Source organism: Brugia malayi (genome assembly GCF_000002995.4).
Source record: "Brugia malayi strain FR3 genome assembly, contig: Bm_v4_ChrX_scaffold_001, whole genome shotgun sequence".
NCBI lineage: Eukaryota > Metazoa > Nematoda > Chromadorea > Rhabditida > Onchocercidae > Brugia > Brugia malayi.
The window spans coordinates 4,310,728-4,334,381 of NW_025062479.1; the positions used below are offsets into that span (position 1 = coordinate 4,310,728).

Sequence of the window (23,654 nt, forward strand, 5' to 3'; positions counted from 1 at the left end):
ATGTAACTTCATATCATCAAGAACAATATCGTAGAGAAAATTTGAAAAGCTTGATTTTATGGTAACTGCGGTTATCTTACAAAAGGACCATTTCCCTTTCTACTTTTTTTTCTTCCTATATTCTTGTCAAAATTTCTAATGGATTTAATCAAAATCTCTGTTAGTATATTTATACAGAGCGATATTTTCGGAGAGCAGAAGGACACGAAAGACAATCAGAATTAGATACATTTTAGAATTTTTAGTCAATGAAAAGACCTAAGTTATAGGCATCGCTCGGTATTGATGAGAAGGGCATCTCATGTATTATTCAATACCTTCAACCAGGTATAAATTTGTTTTTTTTTTCTTCGCTTTAGAAATGATTAACGAATGTTTTTTAAAACAGAAAAATTTGCAATTGGCTTGCTGTTTTTTTTTCGGATTTAAGTTAGTTGAGTTGATCCTAAATGATTTTCAAAGAATGTGCTGTGCTCAGGTTTTCTTAACTTACATTTAACGTTGATTGCAGGATTTCGGCTGTTTTGTATGTGGACTGGATGATGGTTTTCGGATTTATAACACGGATCCGTTGAAACAGAATTTTAATGAGAAATTAAATGGTGGCATTGGAGCAGTGGAGATGTTATTTCGTTGCAATTATGTAGCACTTGTTGGTGGGGGCGTAACGCCTGCTTTTTCAACAAATAAAGGTTTGATATTTGTTTTTCTTTCGAGAAAGGTACTGTAGTTTTCGTATGAGAGAGTTAAGGACAGATCTCGATCTTTTTTTGTTAATAGTGCATCAGTTTTGTTATTTATTTGCAGTGATAATTTGGGATATTATTGATCATAAAGAAGTGGTTCAGTTAGAGATGAATAGTGATGTACGAGCAGTACGTTTACGTCGCGATCGTATTGTAGTGGTTCTCGACACATCCCTCCATATTTTTAGGTTAGCTTTGTGTTCCTTCTCTTAACATTTGTAATTTGTTGTGTCGGAAGCAAAGAATATACAATATTTCTGACTGATTCTTATATCAACCTTACTTTCACTTTGTTTACTCTAGCTATGAGTCATTTGCATTAATTAGCTGGAAACATACAAAAAAAAAAAAAAAAAAAAAAAAAAATTGAGGCTTGTGAAAAAGTTAAAAATATTATGTAAAGCATTTAGTTATTTCACTGAATCACTGGGCAGATACTTCAAGATTACGTATTTTTCCTTCTGAAATTATCTCTAGTTTCTTTTTGAAATAAATTATCCCCTGTTTGTTTGTTTGTTTTTTGTTTTTTTTTTTTTCGCAAATATTTCCAGCAAATTGATTGTTTATACTTGGAATATATGTATGTGTATAACCATGATTATCCAGATTGTTCATTTCGTTGGTTTATAGTTTCACAGATCAACCTAAAAAATTGCAAGTATATGATTCAAGTAGAAATCCACGTGGAATATGTTGTTTGTGTCCAGCATCTGAAAATTCTCTTCTTGCTTTTCCTGCACCCTCTTCATCGTCGGCAGTTTGCTGTTTAACATTGGCCGAACCAGATGCTCCTCCCAGAATAATCAATGCCCATCAAAGACCGTTATCTGCCATTGCACTTAACCTTACTGGTAAAGCACTATTTCGAAAGATGAATTCATTTGTTCGCCAAATTATCGAAATAGTTCTTGAACCTAATAAATGAAAAGCTGCTAGTGAAATTATGCATAATGACAAAAAAAAGAAAATACTGGTTTTGACCACGTTTTGATATGTTCTCCATTACAGGGGAACAGTTAGCTACATCTTCTGAAAAAGGAACCATAATAAGGATTTTTGACACCAAAACTTGCCTTTTGTTGAAAGAACTGCGACGTGGAACGAATCCTGCTTCTATTTTTTGGTATTTTAATTTCACTTCAAATTTTTCCTTGAAACTTGTAGAATTTGACAGGATTCTGAACACGTTTTTGTTTCTAGTATGAGTTTCTCAGTGGATTCGACCATGCTGTGCGTATCTAGCAATCATCATACTATACATTTGTTCTCTTTGGCTATGAAGAAGAAGAAAGTGTATGTTCCTGTGATTAATATTTCTAGGAAGTAATTTTTTTGCATTTGTTGATCGTGGATATTTGACATGCTTTGAAGATAACAATCTTCCTTGCCTCTGTGTTCAAAACTTTATTTTAGCCCGCTGAGGAAGTTGAGTTTTTCTGGTGAAGTCAGCGTCTCACGTTTCCGATTACCTTTCTCTTTTAAAGACAAGGATTCCTGCATATGCGCTTTTGGACCACAGCCTGATTCTGTCATTGGTAAAAAATTTTCCTGTTAATTGAACTTTTCGCAAAGTACTATTAACCTACCAGGTTAAATGTTGAAGACAGTTGATTCATACAAAGCTTTGGCAATTTCAGTAGTCTCGTCCGATGGAAGCTATTGCAAATTCAATTTTTATTCAGAACGGAATGAGTGCATACGACAAACTTGTTCACTCTATTTGGAAATAACCAGTGATTCATAAATCTTGTATACATTTTGTGCTGTTACGTAGTATAGGATAACGAGGCTGGAATAAAACTAGGAGCAATTTAGCTTGTTTCATTGTAATGCTTAAACACAAATCGTGTTTCTTTCTTTTCGGCCTTTCAGATCGATGTCTCTCAGTTTTGTTGTCTTTCGCTTGGTTTGAAAATTAGGGTATTATATTTGGCTGCTTAGAGTGATGAAAGTAGTTCCGGTTGCTCTTACTGAATTCATTTGGCCTTATTGCAGTTTCGTATTACTATATATTATGTTATTCTTAATATATGTGTCATAATCATGGGAGAAATAATTTTTGTTGCTTATGTTTCCTACCTGAATGCATTATTCCGACTCCCTTTTAAAGTCGATATTGTGAGGGAAATTTCTTTTTTTATAATTCGGTGTAATCTCGAACTAATGTACTTCTGGAGCAACTTGGATTTAGCAAATCCTTTGATGATTTGTCCAAATTTCTCTTTTTTAACATCAGTCTTTTAATTTGCATTTTACTTACTCATCTTCACCGAATTATCTTATTTGTCATATGTTTGTATTAAAAGTGTCGCATTATTCTAAACCATTTTGATATCTCTTCACTCATAAGAAAGACGATATAAGGTCAATAATTATATAATAATAAATTACTATAACCACTATAATAAATTGTTTTTGTCATAGGGTATTTCTAACTTCCGGAAGACAAATGGAAAAATAGTACTTCAAGTCTTCAAGATTTACTACCGAGCTATCGACCGCTTTTGGAAGAAGTTTCGCATCTACATGTACGATGCTTTCAACTTCAAATTAGGGTAGTGAGACTAGTGCAGTTCTCTCCTGAAGCTAAATGCTGGTGCACTGGTGTTTTATTAGGAATGTGCTAGAACATTCATGTTAGTATTTTAAATCCATTCTTCATGTCAGACTTTAACCTCCCCACTCAGTATTGAGATTGTCCACCATTATGGACGTCCCAATCTTTGCTAGAGAAGAACACTTTTGAAAATAGTAAATCCAGGAGTTACCGTCTGGTGTAGTAGGTGAGTGCCGCCTGGTTGAATAGATTGCCTTGCAATTGCCTCTCCGTGAAATACTGAACGGTCATGTGCAGGATAGGTTAAATTTCAACTGGTCATTGGGATTTGCAATTTCTAAGGGTGGATTGGATATTGAGCTCGTTCAGAGTTATTACCTAATTCTGAAATACCTCGTGAAGTATGTCCAGCATTGGGGAATACTGTTGTTGCTGTTCATTATCAACACCTTTTCTTTTTTGTAAATGTTGAATGAAAAGTTTGCACTGCGACTTTAAGTTATAGATAGTGTTTGTTAAAATTCTCAAGCTCTCATATAATTCGTATATATGTTTATGTATTCATATATTTATGCTGTATATATTTGTAGTGTTCTATGTTTATAACGGTTTTCATAGACTGCATTAGCTATTGGAAAATTCCAACATTTTAAGTATCAAATTTTCGTTATTTTCATTCGGAACAGAAGATTTTCGGAAGTGTAATACATAGTGTATAAACCCTCATCTTCACTTTTTGTCGTTTTATTCAATAGCTGAAGGTTATATGTGTTTCTACTGGAATGTGGTTTTTGGTTTCTTCTTCCATGAATTCAAAAAAAAAAAAAATTGATGAACGAATTTTTTTCATTACTTTCATCTTCCGCCACTTTTTATTTATATACGATTCAGTTGTTGTTCCCGGTATATTTTTTGTCATCAGTGGAATGCGCTGTTCAAGATGCAGTTAAACAGTCAGGCTCTAATTTATAAACTAAGAGAAGTAGTGTTTCTTGCCTTTTCTGCTCTTTGTACTATGTCTGGTTTGATTCTTTTAGGCAGTAATGTCATTTTTAATTTTCTTTCCTCAGATTTTACAATTTGATTGATATACTTTATTCTTCTTACAAAGATATGAAGTAATAACGAGGAAAAGAGTTGTCATTTTTCAATCGCAACTGATGTACTTCCTCATGTGTAGAGTAAATACAAGTTGCATTTCATTCGGTTTAATTTTATGCTGCTTATTGATTTACTTTATTCATTTATCAGTCTTTTTGTTCAGATTTTCTACCAAGAAATATAGACTTGCTCAGTTTGAACAGTTCAAAAATTATTCATTGATAGCAGTTTGAAAACGAATGATGAGTACTGCAATGTAAAAAACCTAAAAAATTATTTTTATGAAATGGTTGTTTTTTTCCTTAGAATCTAATAGGAACGCTAGATCTTGAATGATACAAAGGAAAAGGGAAATGAAGAAGAAATGGTTTGAACTGAAGTCCAGTTCGTAAATACTGTTGAAACAATGTGTATGTGAAGTGGGAAAGGAATTGTCGTTAATTTCTGGTAATTTGGAATTTGGAAATTAATTTTTAAATGAGAAAAATAGCAGATTATCTTGGTTTTTGTGTGATTCATCTTTGCAGCTATATCGTAGTGATTTTCGTCAAATGTATGTTCTAGTTTAAAACGTCAAATGAACGACAATAAATAGTGAGGTTGGTTTTTTTTTTAGAATGGTTGTAAATGCACTCGGAATTGTTGCATAATTTGGCTTATAATCACTGGTCGATGAAATTCGTCGACCGATCTATTCTTTATATGTTGCTCATGGTTCGCATAAGTTTTAGGAACGATCATACATGTTTATATATAATTTGTGCGTGTGTATACGAGCTGGTACCGTGTTAAATGTACCAGAGATGAATACTTTTATGTGTGTCTATATGTGAGCAGTTTTATTTATGTGTCACAAGATATATGATTTAGTTTACTGCACCTTTACGACTTTTACCCTTTGATCTGCAATCTGCTCCCGTTTTTGAAATGCGCTTGCTGCAGTATTACAAATTTAGAACAGTCATTGTATATATTATATGATCTGATCAAACACTAGTAAACGTTGTTTGTACATCTATGCTTGTTTATATATGTCTCGTACTAATCTACTTTGTTTTTAATGGAATATTTTAAATTTCAAGCTATCAACTGATAAACTAATAAGTGTGTTTTCACAATATATAAGTTCCGTGAGTACGTCATATATTAACTACATAGTTTTTAAGTCACTTGTTCGCATATGTAGTGAAATTTCACGTTTTCGATCAAATTGAAGTCTTTTTAATTTTTTCTATTTTGTATAGTTGAGTCCATCTATTTAATAAGTGGTATACGTAATTTGTCTGCACTTTCTCTGTTGTCTTCACTGTGGCAATATGAAATGCACTGTCAAACTTGGTCTAGTATCTAGTATTTTCCCATCAAATGACATTTTGAGTGAAATCCGGAATCACTTCCGTTTTTGAACTTTATGTTTGAACATTTAATAAGTGGTAATTCTGTTTTGCGCCTGGATCTTTCTTTTTTAAAAAGAAATACAGCGGGCAATATTTTTTCAGGAATATCGCTCATCGAAGCTGCATTCTAGACTGACTTTTGAGCAGTGATAATTGTACGAATTGCGTACTAAGCAGAATCTGCCAATGCCACCTACTCTTCTTGACAGGTATTATTTCAAATTTTGGGAATCTATGATGCTGACCTAGCTTAGGCTTCGGTTTTTTTCTAATTCAGTTTTATTAATAGCTCAGCTAGGACATCTGATTTTAGATGATTTTAAGCTTGTCAAAGTACTACATATTTTGTGATAGGAATTTTGAATCTCTGTTATATCTATGGTGATATAAACGGAACTTTGACAGTTGTCACTTGGGCTTTTCTGTTGAAATATAAGCACAGTTAGGCATGTGTGCTTTGTATGAAGTGTTAATAGTTGTAATTATTGTGAAAATTTCCGCGGTTTTAAAAATTTTGTATAGTTGTGAGTTTAAAAGAAGAGATTAGAACGTACATTATACTTTTTGATCATGATGCCTCGATAACTTATTGAGGAAAGCAATTCAAAATTAGCTGGATTTAATGCGTAGAAAAAGTTGATAGTACTGGTAAGTTTAGTGCTTTCAGGAGAAATCGCTTTTTGGTAGACTGTATGTGAGGTTTTTAGCAGCTAGGTGCATGCCTCCATGAATTAAACTCCCATCGAAATTTATGCGGCAGTTGGAGCCTTTATTATGTGATAATATTTTCTGACCAAAATGTCAACAGCTTTTGTTGTTCATCGCACGACATTCCCTCATCAAATTACCGAAACACTGAATTTTCTAAAGTTAGCGAGTGACACATTGCATGAGACGCGTAATGAAAAGATAAAGGTGGAATAACCAAATGAAATCTGATCGTTGCGTTGCTTACTCTCTTCTGTGTTTCGAAGATATCAGTTTTATTAGTTGTTGGTGAATGACAAAAGTGCTTTACATATATGTCGATAAATTATTATAAAACTGGCCGTTGTTTCCTTTCTATCGTGACCTTATGCTCATCGTTAATCATTGTTGAATTTTCTACCCTTTTGCCTTCTCAGTGGACTTCAATTATAGGTTTTTTTCAATGCGAAATTTTACCCTTAGAAGCACTTGATGCATGATTAATGTTCAGTGTTCATTAAACGACAAAACGTGTCCTTCTGCCTCCAGAGATTTAAGGATTTACATTTCAAAGTAAGATGGTAATTTATAATTTTTGCGATTAACCGAATTTTCGAGGAGCAGTTACTTGTTAATGCAATTTTTTTATAAGATGCATTTTGTTACTAATTTTGAACTTGCAGTATGAAGTTTATAATCTAATAACCATTAACACTTTTTTAACTTCTTTTTATATTGATGCTTTCATATCTATCTTGGTTCACGTTATGTTACCAGATTCTGTCATAATTTATTTTCTCTCAAAAATGTATTAGATTCAGTCATTTCAATAAACTATACGTATATTATATATATAATTATTATTACATATATTAAAAATCTGAATTACAGTCCTGCTTTAGACTGTTTTCGCTGTTTTATGTTTAGCGATGAATGCATTTTTCCGATGATAGGTTAATGTTGTGTTAGTAGCTTTTCGTTAGCTTAGAGCCTAGCATATATAAAGTTATGTGGGACTGTATTCTGTATTTTGCAGTAAAAATTATAAAGTGAAGTTGAATTTCAAAAGTTGTTAGAAAACCTAAAAGGTGGTCCCTTTTTTTTTTTTGGACTTTCTGAATTTACTGATATATATATATATATATATATATATATTCTTCTCAAGAATTTCAAATTATTATTTAAAAAAAATATAACCTTGTATTTTTATCTTCCTTTTTCTGAAAGATACTTCCAATCTTTCTTAACTTTCATTTAACTCCAAAAAAAAAAATCTCTGTTTGGTGTAAATGATGTATTTTAAATCGTTAAAAATCAATAACTATTTAAATAATTTTAACTCCACTGAGGTATGAGTTATTGAAAAACTCTGCAACTTTTTATGAATATTTTGAAGAATTTGTTGATACATAAAGTTTGACAAAGATATAATGGAGTCAGATAGTTTTTATTTGGTAATTTGATTCTTTTTATACTTTCCGGATTTTGGTCTTACTTTTTCTTGTGGAAACAAATGTTTGTTATATCGTATAAAATTTGTATATTTTGTTTCATAAAATTTTTGGTGAATTGAAATTCTTTACGAATTAAAACAAAATTCATTCGGCGAAGAAGTGCTTATAACAACGATTTATGCAGAAGTTGCGGTGATCTTTGGTATTTTCGTACAGAAGGTCATCGGATCATTTGCGGAATCGTTGTGCACAGTCTATAAATGCAACCGTCTTTTGATGATCTTTCATATTTTTTATCAGATTGGTTAGTGAGTTGGTTTTAGTGAGTTGTGACTGTAATTTGCTTAGTTAGTTTGTTTTATTGATAAAGGACGCCAAAATGGTGCCTAAGTTTAAATCAAAAAGAATTATTTTACTATTAGTAATTAAATTTTATGTGTTTTGTAAGCTAAATCACGGATAATGTCTAAACATTTAACGTAACATTTTTCAGCAATAATATGACTGCATTTCTTATATTAGTCTTTTGGTAAAAGATCATGGTAATTTCCACTAATTGGGTTTTCTCATTGATTACATTACTTTAAGCCCTTAAAATGTGAAGCTCGTGATTATTTTAATATCAAATTATCAGATGAAATTCAGTGTGCAGAATTGCAAAGAGTTGTATATTTCATGTATATAAAAGTTAACTTCTATAAGAATGCGTTAGGTTTTTAAAATTTTCAATGTTTCACTGCCAATAATGGTGAATATGAGGTAGGTGGGGGGTGTAGTTATAATTGATAATTGGAGATTGCGAAAATTGATGTTGACCTTTGATTCCTGTTATCATTGCAAAAAAAATAGGCGAACTTCATCAAATTTTGGGAAAGATAAAATTGTGACATACTTTGAAATGACGTATAAATAGAAAGTACTCTCTTCACTATCTGTGGTTTCATCAAAGTGAAGCATGAACTCCTGTCTTTCGTATTTGCCCAAAACCTGTTTGGAGCGGAGGCTAGGAATAGAAAGAGAAATTTTTCCATTTTTCTTTCTCACCTTACTCTCAAATTGAGGATTCGCTTTCATTATTTTCGTTTCTTTCAATTTTTTGTTCATCTCTAATATCAGTTATCAGTTCTCGAGTTTGAGTTTGGATTAAGAATTACAAGATGAGAATATAGTGGTGTAGGTATGATGTGTATTTGAATTAATATTTTTAGAAATTCGTTTTAATTGAGGTTGCCTTCTTTCTCAAAAAGCTGGTATTTTCCCAGAAAGATTTCATTTTTCGGGACATTATTGATTCTTATTGATTGATTTTCAAAGTGGTTTGTAATTTTTCTCACCAAAGGGCAAAATACAATGATAATTAGCATTTCTTATTCATGTTTTGAGAGTCATTTTTTCCTTACTGGTTTGAGATATACTTTCAGTTATTCTTGTATGGGATCTTTTTAACTTGAAAACTTGAAAATGCATGTCTTTGTCTGACGAACATTGCTGAATATACGACTTTGAATTTATTTCTAAGCAATTCAAAATTTTCGTAACAGTAGCTGTGTGGTTCAGTCAGTCAGTTCTGTTCATACGGCATTTTGAAGTGACACTAATAAACTAGGTGAGATTACAAGTAATCATTATACTCTTGTTCAAGTTTTAAAAGATAATCAAGTGGATGGGGAATAAATGTAGTTGAGATAAGTAGATGAGTCTTCTGATCGATTATGGTGATCCTTTATTTATATTATCTTTTAAAATAAATTTTCGAAAATGAGACACAAAACTACCGAAGATGGGTTCAGTCAGTTTATGAGATAGCAGATTTCTCCAGGTTTAAAGGAAGTGCATAAAATCAATAAATAACTTTTTCAAAAATCCATGAAGAAATTCCTTCTTATATTCTATTTGTGATCATGTGATTTAAAATCTGTAAATATTGAGAGATAATGTGATAAGATAATGTGACTCTCCATATTCCATAAGATGTATTTATGCATACAGACATACATACACACATATATGCACACATACACGCATCTATTATTGTGCCTGCAACAAATTTGTCACGGTGAAACACCTGCCGCGATGACCAATTTTCTTCCTCATATGTTGTATTCCTTGGCCTATTCTAACATACCTCGTTGTTGTAAGGTGGGAAGTAATGGTAGAGGGAGGGGTTATGAGGTCTTGCAATGCTGTTGGCTATTCAATATGCTATGGAATGTTGTCATCCTGTTTTATTTTTTAGTTTTATGTTGATTTCTCTCCACCTTTATCCCAATTTTTTTTAATGTTCTTTTAACCTTTTTTTTTTCCCCTATCTTGTTCTGTCCCTTTTCGGTACATTGTTTCCTTGACGATTTTTTATGAAATTATTTGACGACCGTAGCAAGTAGTAGGTTCTTTTTTAAATTGATTTGTTTTTCAGGATGCCAACACCTCCTTTACTCACACATAACAACCGTGAGTTTGTAGACTTTGAAAAGTCGAATGAGGTGGATCAAAGAGCGGAAACGTTTGGGACAGTTGAAGCGTTTCTTAACAAATACGCGGATCCAAAATTAGCAACACCCATCAAAACGGTGTGTTTATTATTAAATAGAGCATACTAAAAAATCTCAGGTTCGAAAGTACGAATAAACTATCTGACAGTTTTTTGTGTTCTTGTCTAATATCTGTAAATACAACGTTTGAATATGCAAATTTTTTATTTCAATAGGTCCCACTCCAGATCTTAGAGAGTAATTTTATTATTTATGCATCACAGTTACTGATCGCCAACAATGGAATGGCAGCATTCAAATGTGTGATGTCCATCAGACGTTGGGCCCAAGAGACATTCAAAGATGACCGTCTCTTCAAATTTATTAATTTAACTACTGAACAGGAGATTTCTTCAAATCCAGGTAAAAGTGCTTGTTCCAGTGCTATGAAAATATGACATTTTAAGTGGATAAGTGCAATGATTGGTGAAATGAATAACTCTGTATAACATCTAATCTTCTTCACGAACTTTGGTTTTACCAACAGCTGAATTCCTTGCAGAATATTTGAAAATGATTGACAATTTTGTATTCTCTGAATCTGGCGCAAATGAGAATAATTATGCAAATGTGGATGACATACTGAAGCATGCTGTGAGTAACAACGTGGATGCGGTATGGGCGGGTTGGGGACATGCATCTGAAAACCCCGATCTACCAAATGGTCTGAAAAAACATAAAATCCTTTTTATGGGTCCACCCGGGCCGGCAATGTTCACATTGGGTGACAAGATTGCTTCAACAATACTTGCACAGGTAAATTGTGTATAATTGTTGAATTTTTTAACGCGTTGTGTTTATCCCTAGACTGACTTGCCCTGTCTAGTTTTGTTAAACAAATTCTTAAGAAATTTCACAAATTTTTTCAGTCAGCTGGCGTGCCTGTAGTATCTTGGTCAGGTAGTAATATATTTTTATCTAAAGAAATCTGTGAACGAGGGCGAATTGATATTGAAGTATCACCAGAACTGCGTGCTGCTGCCTGTGTTTATGATCATGAAGAGGCAATACGTGTAATGAAGGTGTGCTATTATTTTTCATTGGTTGAGAACTAGGTTCATTTAGTTTCACCCTATTCTGTTGTATAAAATTGCATAACAGATTTTGAAATATGTGATTGCAGCGAAAGTGGTATTTCAGTTAATTTTGAATAATACAATTCGTTTCCTTATACTATTAATTTTCAGGAGAAGAAAATTACATATCCTGTTATGATCAAAGCTTCGGAAGGTGGTGGTGGAAAAGGGATTCGTTTAGTGCGCAGTGAATCTGATTTCGAAGTAAATTTTAGAAGAGTGCAAGTAAGTTTTTTATTTCGTTTTGGTGAATTTTGAAAAAGTGCTGTCTGCATATTGGGAGAGATCAAAAGTATGGAATTTATAGCTCAAAAAGAGGGAAAAATTATTTGGCATAAAAACGTTAATTTAGGCAGAAGTAGCCGGTGGGCATATTTTTTTGATGCATTGTTTGGAAGGTGCTCGGCATATTGAAGTGCAACTTTTGGGTGATATGTACGGTGAGGTAATTGCACTGAGAACCCGTGATTGCACAGTTCAGAGGAGATGCCAGAAAATTATTGAGGAAGCACCAGCTATTGCTGCACCTTTAGCTGTTCAGAGAAATATGGAAGCAGTCAGTTTTTTTTTTATTTTTTTTTTTGTGGTCTTCTTTTTACTTGCAACTCTTAAATTTGCTTGATAGTGGAATTTACTAGATAACGCTTTTTTGCAGGATGCGGTACGTCTGGCTAAAATGGTTGGATATGTTAGTGCAGGCACTGTTGAGTATTTGTTTGTTCCACAAACTAATGAGTATTTCTTCCTGGAACTTAATCCAAGGTTGCAGGTGATTTTTTAATTCAATAAAATTGTTTAATCAATGTAACAAAAAAACTGCAACTTTTTTCCAAAATTTTTAACAGTTTTGTTTAAAACTGCCACCTTCTCTCTAAGTTAATAAAAATCTGAGTAGTTATTTCATTATGGTATGGTGATGATGAAGATTTTTGCGAAGCTGTGGTTCTGGAAGATAGAAAGGACCAAAAATGAGTTTCATTTAATGTTGATAAAAATTAGGCCATCTCAATTGTTGGGAATATGCGTGATTAATGGACTGAAGAGAATAATTTGATATGTGGTACAAAAACCCGTTTTCACGAGATTAGCGCTTTGTATGCAGTGTGCTGTTGCTGTAATAGTGCTAATAATGTTGTGACGAATAGTAGCGATCTTGAAACTGAAAAGCAACAACACATTTTAGGTTGAGCATCCGTTAAGCGAAATGTTAACAAATGTCAATTTACCAGCAGCACAATTACAAATTGCGATGGGGGTACCACTGCAGTGCATCAGCGAAGTACGTCTATATTATGGCAAAAGCCGATATGGTACTGATAAAATCCCATTCCATCTAGTAAGTAGTTTCATTTAGTTTTCTTGAATTAAGGTTTTCAGGAACAATGCCTTCGTACATAATAACACGATTATCGCTTCCCGACAATGCCTGAATTAAATAGCTGATATATGTGTGGTAATAGCTGTTGTTATTGAACATTGTTTTTGTTTTCACAAAATTTACATTCGAAATGTGAGTGACCTTTCAGATACATCCACATTGCGACAAGCACGTTGTATCTGTTCGAATAACAAGCGAAGATCCGGAAGAGAACTTCCGGCCGGCATCAGGTGAAATCACCAATTTGAATTTCCGTTCTACTCAGTTCGTTTGGGGATATTTTTCGCATGTTGGCGCTGGATCTCTTCATGAATTCGCAGATTCACAGTTTGGCCATCTGTTTGCAACTGGTTCCACAAGGTTCCTAACTTTTTACATTGTTTTACACTGTTTTGCATACCATTCGACTTGCCTCAGCTACAAATTTGACTTCCATATGATTTTGGAGCTCTTTAAAATTAAGGAAACATCATTTTGAAATAGTGAACGAAATGATTGAAGTGATCTAAGTGATTCAGTTTATGTTAGAGACTATTTTGCAAATAAAGCAAATACTTAGGAACTGTAAGTTTATTTACAGGCATTTAGCGATCTCGAACATGTTGAATGCGTTACAGGAACTGCAGCTTCAGTCGAAATTTCCTGTAACGCTACCCTATCTCATTTCTTTGTTCAAAGATAGCGAATTTGAGCAAAATAGGATTGATACCACTTGGCTGGATAGGCGAATTGCTTCTAAGAAGCATACGGTAACTTCTTGTTCTTATATTTATTAGATTTTATTCCTCCAGTTCAAAGAAATCATCTGTATGAGAACTTATGAGTTATAAGAGCATATGAGTTTATAATTTCTCCTTTGAACTTCATCTTCTTTCTTCTCCAACATCCTTATTTAAAAGATGTTTATTTAAAAGTTAGTTCGAGGTTATTTAAATGTCACCAGTTTGAAAAAAATTTTGCTCTTTTACAGGTAGAGCTTCCTTCACTTCCAATGGCTGTAGCCTATGGTTCAATGTTAATAGCACATTCAAAAATTACGGAAGCATTCAGTGCCTTTAGTAATGCTATAAGCAGAGGACGTATTTTACAGCCATCCGACCTTACTGAGACACATCAAGTGGAGCTTATTTTTGACAACATTAAATACAGGTCTAGTTTCTTTCCAACTAGTACGATTTCATATGAATATTATATAAATGTTATGTAAATGCATTGCTCTTCAAATGATTATATTAATATACTTTTCATGCTTTTAGTGTTACTGCTACACGTACTTCAAATTTTGAATATATGATTAAAATGAATGGTCGCTGTGTTCCCGTCGAATACCGTGAATTGCGAAATGGTACCCTTCTGTTGAAATATAAAGACCGTTCGCATCCATGTTACATAGAAGAGGAACCTGAACGTTACAAAGTGCATATTGGACGGATGCAGGTGAATATCTCAATTCATGACAAATTCGGATCGTTATTTGAGAAACAACTGTTAAAAAATACTTTTGTTCAGTATTCATCAAATGTTTTGTCTCTTTCAGTTCTTTCACTGGCTATATTGAATTTTGCTTTTTTTTAAGGGAGAAGTTTTGCCGGTAATAAATATTTGATTTTTCAGATAATATTTGAGAAAGAAAACGATCCAACAGTGCTGCGATCATCATGCGCTGGTAAATTGCTGAGTTTTGAAGCAGAAAATGGAGAGCTGCTTTTGCCGGGTCAAATATATGCCAGTATGGAAAGTATGAAAGTTGTTTTGGATATGCGCGTGAAAAAGGTTTTAGTAATACGTGAAAATCTTCGACTCTTAGATTAGTAATATTTGTTAGTATACTTCGTATTTTAAATTTAAGTTTAAATTTATCGTAATTTTTCGATCCGAAAACATTTGTGGGGCATCACTGAATGCAAATCGTTTCTCTGGCAATTGGTTTCTTTTTCGACAAACTGCTGCTTCACACTGGGAGCATTTATCCCAGTTTTCTGGCTCCAAGGTGATTGGAACTAGAATGTATATGTTATTTTCTAAATACCTGTAAATATAAGTGTTGCAATAACCAGTAACTTTTTACCGTGCCTTGTTGGTTTATTTGAATCCTTATAAAATACATTTCGTCTTTCTTTGACATTATTTAGATGTTATGACGCTCATGCACGATAAGGTATGTAAATTAGTTTCTTGAGTTGATATAATAGCAGCATTTTCTATGAATATTTTGATTATTCAGGTTGGAGGTCGTTTCGAAAAAGTTGCACAGCCCGGGCAGATGCTGCATCCAGGGACTTTGGTTGCTCGTTTAGAAACAGAAAATGGTTTAACAGTTACCAAACCCATTGATTTTGAGGATTCATTCGCGGAGTGGACACAAAATGTCGCTAAAAAATCTCCGATTAATATGTATTTCACAAATGTTGTTCAGGTAATTGCAAATTTTTGGAAAAAAGAATAAGATTCAGGCAGTGGTCCAAGTTATGTAATTTAAAATCTGAAGAAACTTACTTGCATTACTTCTTCTATTTCCAAACTTACTCTCTATTTCCAAACCTAATGCTACATCTAAAGTAAATGAAGGAATAGGAAGCAACCTTGAGGTTATTGAATGATTATGTTAATCATTACATTGCTTCATTGCTTTAACATAAATAAGAATAAGTGTTCGTGAATTGACTTTCTGACTTGTCTGATTTTTAGGAAGTGCATAATGTCTTTGATGGTTATTGTAAAACAGAGCCAACATTCTCGAACTATGCCGATAGTTTAGTAGAATCTCTTTTTTCTGTACTCAACGATCAATCGCTACCATATGAACAAATGCAGCAAAAGCTTGCCGTTATGAAAAGCCGTATTAAGCCAAAAATACTGAACCAACTTAATGAATTTCTTGAAGTTTGTGCTGATGATTTCCCTGTGAAGAAAGTCCGGAAAGCTATCGAAGTTAGTGATACTTTTATCGCTCTTTTCACTCATTACTGGGAAAATTGACGCATTATTTGTTAGGAAGATCGTATTTTAGAATTTTGGAAAACTAAGAACATATTCATAGCATACTGGTATTAATTTCCAGGATTATCTAAATGATTTGGATCCGCAAAAGACGAAGGAAGAAAAGATGATCTTTGAACCAATATCACGAGTTTTGGCCAGATTTGAAGATGGAACAGAAGGTCATATTGCTTTGGTTTTGGATGATCTTCTTGGACATTATTACAAAAGCGAAATATTTTTTCAAGAAGATCAGTACGACAAATCTGTTACAAGACTTTTGTCTCAGGTGAGCATATGACTCGATAATCGTTTGTTATTTTTGATTGTTGATTAAACTGTTATTACAGGTGTGTGATACGGAACGGTGTGTTAGGCTGATTTGTTCACACACAAAGATTAATGAAAAAAATTTGTTGGCAATGAAAATTTTACGGCGGATTAGTAACAATCGTCGCTTAATATTGCGGTTGTCGCCTGTACTGGAAAAGATTGCCAGCTTTGTGAAAAGTGAAAATTTGGAATTGGCGCATGCTGCAAGGACACTGCTGATTGAAGCGGAAACACCAACATATACTGAAATTAAGATTAGGGTATATATTGTGCTTCTGCTTATTTTTCTAAGTAATTTGGGATTTGGTTTTTTGATTCACAAATGTTGGGGTTGATTAGACAATGATGCAATGTTTAGATATGCTTTAGGGATCATCACCGAGCCCAACTAATCTGGAAAGATATGACATACTATTTGAAATGTTTGATAATAATTTCGATTCGGTATTGAAATATGTAACCGTATGTTGTGGTGTTCCGGAAGCTTCTATTAGACGATTAGAAGATGGTCACCCCCATGATGTACAATTTTCCATTCCAATACAGAAAATTGCGTATGTTTTAATTTTTCTTTTTATAGTCTTATTAACAGTTCTGTAGAAACACAGCGCAAAGTTATATTAAAGATACTGTTATATTTTTGTGAAATGATAAGTTTGCATTACAGGCATGGATTGGGTCTTCCAAATGACGAAGTAGTTGAAATAAGTGTAACGATGCGGGTTGTCGGTGATGTAGCAGATATAGTTGAACGATTACCACAAGTAGCTGCGAAAGTAGTGAAACCAGATTCGACCCTCTACATCGTTTCACATACTGAAGCCGTCCGGTGTGATGCTAATTTGGATGAAAAATTCTCAGTGACTTTAAAAGTAATGCTTCTGAAATGTTTTCAAGACTGCTTAGTTGCATTATTCACAGTACTGAATACGACAACTTTTTCAATAAGGGATTTTTTGTTTCAGCCTAATTTCAGATAGTACTAGGTCATTCATGTGGTTGGCGGTGACGCAGTTTCATAAAAACTATTTGCAGATATTTACTTTTCAGGAAGCTATTAGTCGTGTACAGAATGAAAATATTCGCCAAATCGTAATTTTGATAGCATCATCGGATTCCTATCCATTATTTTTCTACTATAACATGTTCCGTAAAGAAGAAATTCGTTCACAGCGTAATATTGATTTGGCTCATCTTCCTAAACTTGGTTTACATCGTATAAAAGAAAACTACAATGTTAGTTTTGCAAGCAACTTTACCGAATTTACAATTCTATATTTTTATTCCTTGGATTATTTACATGATAAATTAGTAGTTTAGATTGAAAAATTGAAGTCATCGCATAACTCGGGTCACTTATATAAAGCAGAAGGGAAAGCTGATCCAACAGAACACCGGTTCTTTTATCGAGCTGTGGTTCGAGTTGTTGACAGCTATACAGCTGAGTAAGTTTTTTTGAATGTTAATTTTTTTTTTTTTGTGTGTAATATGTTGACAGTTTGGCTTTATTTTAACACTTGATTCAACGATGATTTTTCTGTGGGATGGTTTACAGATAAGGACTTATGATGCTTTGTTGTGGAATGCTTTGAATGAGTTCTCAAAAGTTCCTTAAAAAATAAGTTCTTTAAACTTGTCAACTGTAAATCTACAGTTGTTGAAACTATCAGGAAAGAATTATTCTTGTTCTTTTATGTTCTTTGTTCACATCTTTTTTTGTTTATTCAAATTTAGGGAAGTGACATGCAGTGTTATTAAAGCCCTAAAACGTGCTTGCTGTGAAATTGTCGTAGCTTTATACCGTTCAAACACAATTGATCGAAATCATGTTTTACTGTTTATCCATCGTACACCATCCAATAAGGAAATACGGATGAGTCCAGCTGATTGGATAAATGTTATTTATAAGGCTTATCGAGAATGCAAAGTGAATTTTTAAAACATTTTTTAACGCTGTGTAATTAGTGCTTTTTGTATTTTTTTAGATTAAGCGATAATGAAAGTTTTCGTTTAATGATCAGGAAAATATATTATCAGTGTTTAAACTGTTTTTCCCTTTTAAATATTCTTTTTCGTTTCATATGAGAAATTTAGTCGCATCAGTTGTTTTCAGGATTTCTTGTGGCAATCACAGGTGAATCAAGTTGAATTTGATTTCATTTTGTTTGGTGAGCGGCGAAGCTTGGAGCAGGCGACGAAAGTAATTATAACTGATGACACTGGTTTCACGCCATTTATTAGAGTATTGCGTGCGGAAGCAAGTAGTGGGAATTCAAGAACCAAAAAGGTAATTGCTAGCTATTCTAAATATTTATTAACTTGTTCTCTGTATCATACATTTAGATTGATCTACTTTGATCAGATCTGATTACTCGTCCAGTCAGGGGTGGAGCCATGTCTCTTTTCGTTTTACCCAAAGAGGTATTTATATTTTAGATGGAATGTTATGAATTTCAATTTAGTTTGTGAAAATAATTTTAGTGGCTTCACGTGGATGCTGGAATGGATGGTTTTAAGCATGGTCTCGAAATAATGGTAGACAATCGGCGTAATCCAGATTGGAATCCCTTTACGGATCCATACCTTGGCAGATCTGAAATTGACAAGCGACGTCTGAAAGCTCGTGTATTGAAAACTACTTATGTTTACGACTATCCACTACTTTTCCAGCGTGCTGTAATTGCCACATGGCTTGCACCCACAGAGTTCGTTTTTCTGTCACGAATTATTCTAGAACCTTTTTCTCCAATTTTTTTGTTCAGTTTTAAATCTTGTAAAAATTTTGTATGTTGTATGCTACAGCTTTCATTTCTTTATCATTTTAAGGTCGCAGAAGTCATCAGATTTGATCCTTGAAGATTTGTGCCAATTTTATGAACTGGTATATGATGAAAATTCAAAGCAACTCGTTGAACTAAGTGAAAGTGGTTCACTGAGTAAAATTGGGATAGTTGCATGGCGTGTGCGGTTAGTTGTTCCAGAATACCCAGAAGGGCGGGAAGTGATTGTTATTGCAAATGATATCTCCAATCAGATTGGTTCATTTTCGATGTGTGAACATCGTCTGTATTATGAGGCTTCACGTTTAAGTCGAAAAGAAGGAATTCCACGAATATACATTGCTGCTAATTCGGGTGCAAGGATTGGCTTATCAGCTGATGTTAGTTCTTTTTGTTCCTCTTTTCACTCATAGCTTTATCCCAGAATGGAATAAAACAGTTCCCTGTTACTATTTACTGTGTCACAAAATATATTTCCAGCTGAAAAAACTTTTCAAAGTTATATGGAAGAACGAAAATAATCCAGTGGAAGGTTTTGATGGACTTTATCTTACAAATGACGATGCACATGCACTACAACAAATTGTCGCTACACATCGTAGAAATGGTTTCTATCAGATTGATGGGATTATAGGCAAAGAGGTACACATTAGGTAGATACCTCTAAACCAGTGTTTTCCTACCGTCTTGCTGTTGTTATTCATTAATTTGATTTTGTTCAATTGACTTTGTTTTTTGTTATAACAGTTGTTAGTTCTTTCTGCTTTGGAAAATTCTTTTAACGCGATCTGTCCGTTTTGTAATTCAGTCTTATGAATCTTCCTTCTCTTTTTCTTTATATGTGCACTGGTCTAAAGTCTTATTTGCTTACAGTTTTGCGTGTATTTAGTGAGACATGGTGATAATTATTTTGCATATTTTTAGCGTGACCTTGGCGTAGAGAATCTAGTTGGTTCAGGGATGATTGCGGGTGAAACATCGCGAGCATATAATGAAGTAATAACCTATTGTTTGGTAACTGGTCGAACCGTTGGCATTGGTGCCTATGTTGCTCGGCTTTCAAGGAGGATTTGTCAAGTCGAAAATGCAGATATTATTTTAACTGGCGCACCTGCTTTGAATTCTGTGCTCGGTCGTGAAGTTTATACATCCAATGGACAGCTGGGTGGCACTGAAATAATGACTCGTAATGGTGTTACGCATTCCACCGTTAGCAATGATTATGATGGTGTCCGCCAATTGTTAAGGTGGCTGTCTTATACGCGTAAAAACGTGAAGGTTTGAATTTAAACTCATCAGCTTGTTCTATGTAATGTGAATGATATCATAATTTTATTGACGTTTAGGTTTCTTTGCATGCACGCTCCATTATTTTCTTTCACTCTTTATTAACACATTTCATAATTAAGATTTTATTTGGCAAAAAGAAAACTTCGGTAAAACTGAAATTTAGCTTTATTCATTTAATTCGTTTGCAGGCGCCGTTTAAGGAACCAAGCTTTGAGTATAGTGAAGACCCCATTGATCGATGTCTAAATTATTTACCATCACAGAATAAGGAAAGTGATCCGCGTTTGATGATGACGATCTTTGATCAGAATTCTTTCGAAGAAGTTTTTGTTTTTTTCTTATTTGGTTTTTTAGACGGTTTTAGAGTTTAAGCAAATCTGTTTTTGGAAAAAAAAGTTCTGTCATTTTTATGCTGTTAGCATCTATATTTTTAACCGTAGCATTTAAACTGCATATTTTTGTCCAGTTTTCTTAAAACAACTTTGTTTAAGATTAAATCAGGCTGGGGAAAAACGGTAATCACAGGTAGAGCACGTTTGGGCGGCATCAGTGTTGGCGTTATTGCTGTGGAAACAAGGAGTGTTTTTGTTGAAATTCCGGCTGACCCGGCTGCTCCGGACTCTCAGGCAAAATGTATTCAGCAAGCTGGCCAAGTGTGGTATCCTGATTCTGCATATAAAGTAAGTTTTATCAATTTTGATTATGATTACAGTTGTAGCTACAATCTGAAATTTGTTGCTTTAGATGTACTTTTCTGTAACTGCTCTTGTTTCTGAAGCTTTGTTAAATTCTTTTTTTTTTTTCTTTTTCAATCATAACTTGAAATTGTGGTTGTTATAGACTGCTGAAGCAATCGAAGACTTCAATAAAGAATCCTTGCCACTGTTTATTTTAGCCAACTGGCGTGGCTTCAGCGGCGGTCAGAAAGGTACTTTAATTTCACACTGACAAGTGAAAAATATACATTTTTGCAAATGAATTTTTTAGAAGCTTTATTTTCTGAGCTCATCATTCGTTAAAAGTCAAACAGTTTTCAAGAGTTTAGAAAGTTATTGGTTTTTTAAGGTATTTGTTTTAGATATGTTCGAAATGGTCCTCAAATTTGGTGCTTATATAGTTGATCAATTATGTAAATACCTTAATCCGGTGATAGTTTATATTCCACCCTATGGAGAATTACGTGGTGGGGCTTGGGCAGTTATTGATCCAACGATAAATCCTGTATGCATGCAGATGTTTGCTGACCCGAGATCAAGAGGTGGTGTTTTGGAACCAGAGGGAACTGTTCAAGTGAAAATGCGTAAAGTTAGTGTATAGTATGGTACTTAATTTTCCTTTTATTTCAAATATATGAAGTTTAGAATGAAAGTGATCAGAGAACTTTTGGAGAGGGAAAGAGAGATCAGGGAACATGAGCAATGTCTGATTTGCTTTCGCCTTTTTCAAAAGTGTTGGTGGAAGAGATAGGTAAAATATTACAAGTATGAAGTTGTGAAGGTTGTATTGGTTCTTCAAGGAAGAATTTCTAATGAGTGCCATAAGTTTAATGTTTTATTAATAAATATAAATTTAAAGGATTTGGTACCACTAATGCGACGATTGGATAAGGAAATGATTCGATTAGGAATATTGGAAAAAGAGGGTAACGATGTGAAAGTGGACATCAATGCTCGTATTCAACTGCTAATGCCCACGTATCGCAATATCGCTATAACATTTGCTGATTTGCATGACACGGCAGTGCGAATGAAAGCTGTTGGTGCTGTTAAGGTATTCTCTTCATTTGGGAACTGCTTTCCCATCACCTATTATGTTGGGGGTTGTACTAATATTTTTATTGTTAGCTTGACCAGAATACTTATTTGCCATTTTAAAATATCTATCGGTATTACGGTTCTTATATAGGCTCTTTTAAAATTTTGTCCCTGCATTTTCTATTTTATAGCTAGTGAGGAAAAATTAAAATTTATAAAATTTCAGTCATTATTTTTGTTAAACAAAAAGTTTCTTTGAAGAAAGACATTTCAGGAAGTAGTGAAATGGGAAGAATCAAGAGCATTTTTCACACGACGGCTTTTAAGATTGTGCATCGAACATGATATATACAGAGAGGTTAGAAATACATTCAAATCAAATTCGGAAAATCAAAGGGATAAAGTGAAGAATAATTTCATATTATAGGCTGTCGATGTAAAGTGTTTAGAAGATATTCGGAAAATGCAGGAATCTTTACAGCAGTACTTTACAAAAACTCGCGATGAAACCTTCTCTTGGTATAATTATCCGGATGAGGATGCCATAAAACTCTTACATAAGGAAAGGGAACAAATTGTTGCTTTCCTTGTTGGAAACGATTTCTTTACAATTGGAAAGCGTTATGGAATGTAAGTTCATCTGAGTTGAGGATGTAAATACTTTAACGTAAGAAAATCTACAATCAGACTTCCATTTCTTCCAGTATGATTACTCGTTTAGCTGAAAATGGCTTTTGTTATGATCAGATCAAATCTCTGAAAAATTATTACTTCTAATCAATAGTGAAATAACTCATTCACAGACCTTCGGAGAAGCTTGGAGATTTCGCGAGAAAGTGTGATTTATTAATACGGGAAATGAAGAATGAAAGGTTGTGATCATTTATAGACTAGCTCTTTATATACTGCTATTTTGAGAAAAATTGCGTAACATTAAATGTTCATGTGAGCATTTTTTTTTTTTGTTGAATTAATTTTGGATTTGTTTTCATAGTCAACTGGTTTGGAAAAATCGCTTATGGTGAAGGGGATTTCTTTTCTTTTTTTCATTTATGAAGCACTTTTTGTCGCAGCCTTGTTAAAGTGTTCCTCCAACTTTTCAAGATGTATTCAGTGTCCGAAAACTATTAGCCACGGTTGAAAATATTGCTGGTGAGAAACAATAGCCTTTTTTGACTTTCACTCTGGGCAGTTTCTGCAACGTTTGCATCTTCACTGACTTATCTTTGTGCAAAGCGTTACACAAGATATGTTACTTTTTCATGTTTTCAAAGTTCAGTCTTTTCCTGCAATTCTTTTGCTAGAAATTCCGTAGGGTACTTGCTGCTAGCTGTATCAGTTGTTATTCGGTTGCTTTGTTATCATCACTTTTATCAGCAGGTCTTGCCTGTTTGTTCAGCGAAACAGTCAATTTCGTTTTGATTTTGTGGCTTCATTTGTATATATTTCACTTTTTAATCTTAACTTTAAAATATATCAAATTTACAGTGACAGTGCCAATATATTTGCCTTACAAAGAAATAAAATTTATTTGTAAGCGGAACTTGATTCTTTTCTTGTCCATATAAATGTTATGTTCTCGGAAAAGTGA

The 23,654-nt window shown here is 33.6% G+C and overlaps 2 protein-coding genes across 3 annotated transcripts; both read left to right on the forward strand.

Moving 5' to 3' along the window:
* Positions 1–285: 285 nt before the first annotated feature.
* On the forward strand, positions 286–2,490 carry Bm10971 (Uncharacterized protein; the record flags this gene model as incomplete). The annotated part of the gene is made up of 8 exons (XM_001899430.2): positions 286–327; positions 512–692; positions 808–934; positions 1,377–1,597; positions 1,755–1,869; positions 1,947–2,039; positions 2,160–2,281; positions 2,384–2,490. 8 exons carry the CDS (start codon positions 286–288, stop codon positions 2,488–2,490), a joined length of 1,008 nt encoding a protein of 335 aa, XP_001899465.2.
* A 3,497-nt stretch (positions 2,491–5,987) lies between these two features.
* Bma-pod-2 (Uncharacterized protein) lies at positions 5,988–23,229 on the forward strand (the record flags this gene model as incomplete). 2 transcript variants are annotated; one of them, XM_043073584.1, is made up of 38 exons in its annotated part: positions 5,988–6,010; positions 10,359–10,512; positions 10,698–10,836; positions 10,976–11,229; positions 11,343–11,495; positions 11,661–11,774; positions 11,902–12,105; positions 12,205–12,318; positions 12,733–12,885; positions 13,076–13,287; positions 13,508–13,676; positions 13,898–14,076; positions 14,184–14,364; positions 14,542–14,700; positions 14,777–14,917; positions 15,152–15,343; positions 15,616–15,858; positions 15,989–16,195; positions 16,257–16,499; positions 16,609–16,793; positions 16,907–17,111; positions 17,290–17,475; positions 17,560–17,684; positions 17,974–18,166; positions 18,353–18,526; positions 18,721–18,944; positions 19,066–19,399; positions 19,500–19,661; positions 19,944–20,297; positions 20,498–20,632; positions 20,801–20,989; positions 21,150–21,237; positions 21,388–21,614; positions 21,885–22,079; positions 22,338–22,421; positions 22,491–22,693; positions 22,867–22,935; positions 23,178–23,229. In XM_043073584.1, 38 exons carry the CDS (start codon positions 5,988–5,990, stop codon positions 23,227–23,229), a joined length of 6,618 nt encoding a protein of 2,205 aa, XP_042929518.1. The 2 variants fall into 2 exon arrangements, with proteins under 2 accessions (XP_042929518.1, XP_042929517.1); XM_043073583.1 differs by lacking the exon at positions 14,777–14,917.
* Positions 23,230–23,654: the final 425 nt, after the last annotated feature.